At 45.1% G+C, this 5,048-nt stretch overlaps 1 protein-coding gene across 1 annotated transcript in view; it reads left to right on the forward strand.

The window, feature by feature from the left end:
- Nucleotides 1-3,204: 3,204 nt before the first annotated feature.
- Nucleotides 3,205-5,048, forward strand: part of LOC143274990 (putative transporter SVOPL) — a 15,676-nt gene continuing 13,832 nt past the window's right edge. The window contains exons 1-2 of the mRNA XM_076579032.1: nucleotides 3,205-3,298; nucleotides 4,380-4,451. Coding sequence (XP_076435147.1) covers nucleotides 3,218-3,298; nucleotides 4,380-4,451 — 153 coding nt within the window. The 5' untranslated portion in view covers nucleotides 3,205-3,217. The remainder of the gene's footprint in view (nucleotides 3,299-4,379; nucleotides 4,452-5,048) is intronic.

Here is a 5,048-nt window from a genome sequence, read left to right on the forward strand (position 1 = left end):
TCGATATGTTATACTTCAGGTTTGGTCCATAGACAGACATGTTACAAGCATTTTAAAACTGCTGCATAGTTGCTGCTAAAAAAAAAGTGCGAAAAACTGTCGAGAGTCCGGGTCAAGTTGTTCGTGGTTGTGGTCTTTTCCGTGGTGTGGTCGAGGCGTTGGTCCTGTTAGGGGTTAGTTTATATGCTCTGGGCCATTTTATATCCCACCCCCACCCCATCTTTGTCTCTGAAATAAACCGATATTTGAAGCGTGTGAATACTGCCAAGAATAACAACCTTAGAATGAAGGCTAGGTCAATTGCGATAGACTTTTTTTTTTTTTTAAACATAACATTTACCGTACAATGGGCTTTTGTTCAAAATGGGGAAAATGTTTAAAAGGAGTTGCGTGTTGAGTATTTGAATGTCTTATTTTGGGCGTAGAATGCTTCATTTGAAAGTAGGTCTTCATGGTCTAGTCAGATTGAAAGGATAGATAAAACTTAAATGATCTTATAGGTAATGTAGAAATGTAAGGAAAAGAAAAGAAAGAAGAAGACCAAGAAGGAACAAGATGTTATTGAAGACAGAGGTCTCCACTAAAAAACATAAAAGAGCGAGAAAAGAAAGAAAAAAAAAGGCACGTCAGTATTACTCCAGCGCAAACACACAATACAATACAATACAACACAACACAACACAATACAATACAATACACATGGGGGGGGGGGGGGGGATCGGGCCAGGAGGAGGGGTATGGCATGGCCTGGGCTGGTTGACCCTGGGGGTGGAGGTGCGAGGCTGCCTTCGTACCTGGGGCTAAAACTAGCCAGTGGTAGAGTTCTACCTTTTTACACCGGTTTGTGCACAAACGCTTTCGGTCGTACTGAACATTTTAAGCGTGGGAAAACGCTGAGTGCGGGGCCCACGGAAGACATGGTAAACATCAAAAGTTGCTAAACAATCCATGTAATTTTATCATGTCTAGCCTTCGCGGGTGATGCTTCAGATTTCTACTTCCCCCACCGACATAAAAATTATTTCGTGACATTCGGATTTCAGTTATTTTGACCGTCCCTGTTTAGTAGTGGCCATGAAGTAGTAATAAGTAGGCCTACATGAAAATGATAAGCCCCGTTTTTCGCGAGAAAAACAACAACAAAACACACCTGAATATCCTACTTAAAAAATGCGAAACTTGGCACAACTTTTTTTTTGCAAGCTCCGGTGCATATTTCACTGATGCAAACCGGGTAAAACTGTAATTCCATGTACAGGGGACCGAAATCGCATAAAGCTGTAATTCCGTACACACGGCACCGAAATCGCTTAAAGCTGTAATTCCATGTACACGGCATCGAAATCGCGTAAAGCTGTAATTCCATGTACACGGCATCGAAATCGCGTAAAGCTGTAATTCCATACACATGGCATCGAAATCGCGTAAAGCTGTAATTCCATGTACACGGCACCGAAATCGCGTAAAGCTGTAATTCCATGTACACGGCACCGAAATCGCGTAAAGCTGTAATTCCATGTACACGGCACCGAAATCGCGTAAAGCTGTAATTCCATACACACGGCATTGAAATCGCGTAAAGCTGTAATTCCATGTACACGGCACCGAAATCGCGTAAAGCTGTAATTCCATGTACACGACACCGAACGTAAAGTTGTAATTCCATGTACACGGCACCGAAATCGCGTAAAGCTGTAATTCCATGTACACGGCACCGAAATCGCGTAAAGCTGTAATTCCATGTACACGGCATCGAAATCGCGTAAAGCTGTAATTCCATGTACACGGCACCGAAATCGCGTAAAGCTGTAATTCCATGTACACGGCATCGAAATCGCGTAAAGCTGTAATTCCATGTACACGGCACCGAAATCGCGTAAAGCTGTAATTCCATGTACACGGCACAGAAATCGCGCAACGCTGTAATTCCATACACACGGCATTGAAATCGCGTAAAGCTGTAATTCCATGTACACGGCATCGAAATCGCGTAAAGCTGTAATTCCATGTACACGGCACCGAACGTAAAGCTGTAATTCCATGTACACGGCACCGAAATCGCGTAAAGCTGTAATTCCATGTCAAAATCGCGCAAGCAGTAAAACTGTCGTGCTGAATCCATCGGCAACATTCCAGATTCGGGCACTGGCACGAAACATTGTTTCGTTCCATGGTGCGATCTGTGCCGTTTCGCCTGCGTTTCGTCAATGAAACGGAGAGGGCTTGACCTGAGATTTTTTTATATTGATTTATTTCGAGAACTAAGAGCATGTAACATTGATCTTAAATCTAAGCAAAGTAGAAATCATTTGACCACCGTTATTTGAAAGATCTGGAGTTTTTCTTATCTCTTTAGTCCGTCCTTCCTTGATTTACCTTTAATTGACTGATTGATAAATGGATCAATCAGTTGTTCAGTTAGTTCACTCATTCATTAATTGATATATAATGAGTTAATTTAGTGTGTGTGTGTGTGTGTGTGTGTGTGTGTGTGCGCGATGAGGTCTGTTCGTACTAGTGAATGATGAACGGAAATTTAAAACATTCGGTGGTGTGTCCTGTTGAATGCGGTGGTTTGTCCTTAGGGATATGATTGTGTGTCATTAGGGATATGAATATGGCAGTGTGTCATTAGAGATATGGTTGTGTTTCCTGTAGAATGCGGTGGTGTGTCCTATAGAATATGGTGGTGTGTCCTTAGGGATATTGTTTTGGGTCCAACAGAATGCGGTGGTGTGTCTTTAGGAATATGGCTTTGGGTCCTTTTGAATGCGATGATGTGTTCCATAAGGTTATGGTGGTGAGACCGACAGGTTGCAGTGATGTGTTCTGCTGAATGTGGTGATGTGTCCCCGCAGAATGTGGAGACGTGTGTCCTACAGGAAGCGATGGCGGGGCTACACAGAAGATGATGATAACGTGCAGCCGGCAGAAAGTGATGACGTGTCCGACAGAAAGTGATGACATGTCCGACAGAAAGTGGTGACGTACGTGTTGACAGAAAGTGATGACGTGCCCGACAGAAAGTGATGACGTACGTGTTGACAGAAAGTGATGATGTACATGTCCAACAGAAAGTCATGACATACGTGTCGTGTCCGACAGAAAGTGATGAAGTGTCCGACCAGAAAGTGATGACGTACGTGTTGACAGAAAGTAATGACGTATCCGACAAAGTGGTGAGGTGACGTGTGTGCAGGCAGCGGACGCCCTGGAGATGATGCTGCTGTCGGTGTTGTCGCCCGTGGTGCGCTGCGAGTGGTTCCTGTCCGAGTGGCAAGTTGCGCTCATCACCACGGTCAGTTCTTCTTCCCGCGTCCCTGCGTCCGTCCGTCCGTCCGTCTGCCTGTCTGTCCGTCTGTCTGTCCGTCATGAATTCCGCCAGTGTCCGTCCGTCCGTCTGTCTGTCTGTCCTCATCTGCTTCGCTGTCCATCTGTCTGTGTGTCTATCATCAATAGAGGACGTGAGGACGATGAAGTGATGTGGTGAATCACGTCTTACTTCTGTTGTTGTTGGTGGTGATAATGATGATGGTCTGTAAGGACGATGAATTGATGTGGTGAATCACGTCTTACTTCTGTTGTTGTTCGTGATGATGATGATGGTTTGTAAGGACGATGAATTGATGTGGTGAATCACGTCTTACTTCTGTTGTTTTTCGTGATGTGTTGTTGTTCGTGATGATGATGATGGTCTGTGAGGACGATGAATTGATGTCGTGAATCACGTCTTACTCTTGATATTCTTCGTGACAATGATGCTGATCTGTGAGGACGATGAATTGATGTGGTAAATCACGTCTTACTTCTGTTGTTGTTCGTGATAATGATGATGGTCTGTGAGTACGATGAATTGATGTGGTGAATCACGTCTTACTGTTGTTGTTGTTGTTTTCGTGATAATGATGATGGTCTGTGAGGACGATGAATTGATGTGGTGAATCACGTCTTACTGTTGTTGTTTTTGGTGATAATGATGATGGTCTGTAAGGACGATGAATTGATGTGGTGAATCACGTCTTACTGTTGTTGTTCGTGATGATGATGATGGTCTGTAAGGACGATGAATTGATGTGGTGAATCACGTCTTACTGTTGTTGTTCGTGATGATGATGATGGTCTGTAAGGACGATGAATTGATGTGGTGAATCACGTCTTACTGTTGTTGTTCGTGATGATGATGATGGTCTGTAAAGACGATGAATTGATGTGGTGAATCACGTCTTACTGTTGTTGTTCGTGATGATGATGATGGTCTGTAAGGACGATGAATTGATGTGGTGAATCACGTCTTACTTCTGTTGTTGTTCGTGATGATGATGGTGGTCTGTAAGGACGATGAATTGATGTGGTGTGTGCTGTTCTGTTGTGGGCGGCAGGTGGTCTTTCTGGGCATGGGGATCAGCTCGCCCCTCATCGGCCTGATCGGTGACAGGTTCGGCAGGAAAGTGGTCAGTAAGCCCCCCACCTCTACCCCCACCCCACCACAACCTCCTCCTGTCTGTTTGTCTCCCTCACTCCCCACTGTTGTGGCTGCTGCTGATAATAATAACCACACACACACACACACACACACACACACACACACATACGTACAGTCACAAACACACACACACACACACGCGCATACGCACACACACACACACACACAAACACACACACACACACACACACACACACACACACACACACGTACGTACGTACAGTCACAAACGCAGACACACACACACACACACACACACACACACACACACACACACACACATACAGAGACACACACGTACGTACGTACGTACAGTCACAAACGCACACACACAAACACACACACACACACACACATTCCTCTTCCTCATCTCTGTATTTCGACACCCTCCCGGAACTCTCAGTGTGATGTTTTCACCGTGTGTGTATGTGTGTGTGTGTTTGTGGTGCGTGCGTGCGTGCGTGTGAGTGAGCGAGAGGGTGAGTGCGTGTGTGTGTGTGTGTGTGTGTGTGTGTGTGTGTGTGTGTGTCCGTCTGAGTGTGTGTATGTGAGCGCGCGCGCGTGT

The sequence above is a fragment of the Babylonia areolata genome, chromosome 29 (assembly GCF_041734735.1).
Source record: "Babylonia areolata isolate BAREFJ2019XMU chromosome 29, ASM4173473v1, whole genome shotgun sequence".
Lineage (NCBI taxonomy): Eukaryota > Metazoa > Mollusca > Gastropoda > Neogastropoda > Buccinidae > Babylonia > Babylonia areolata.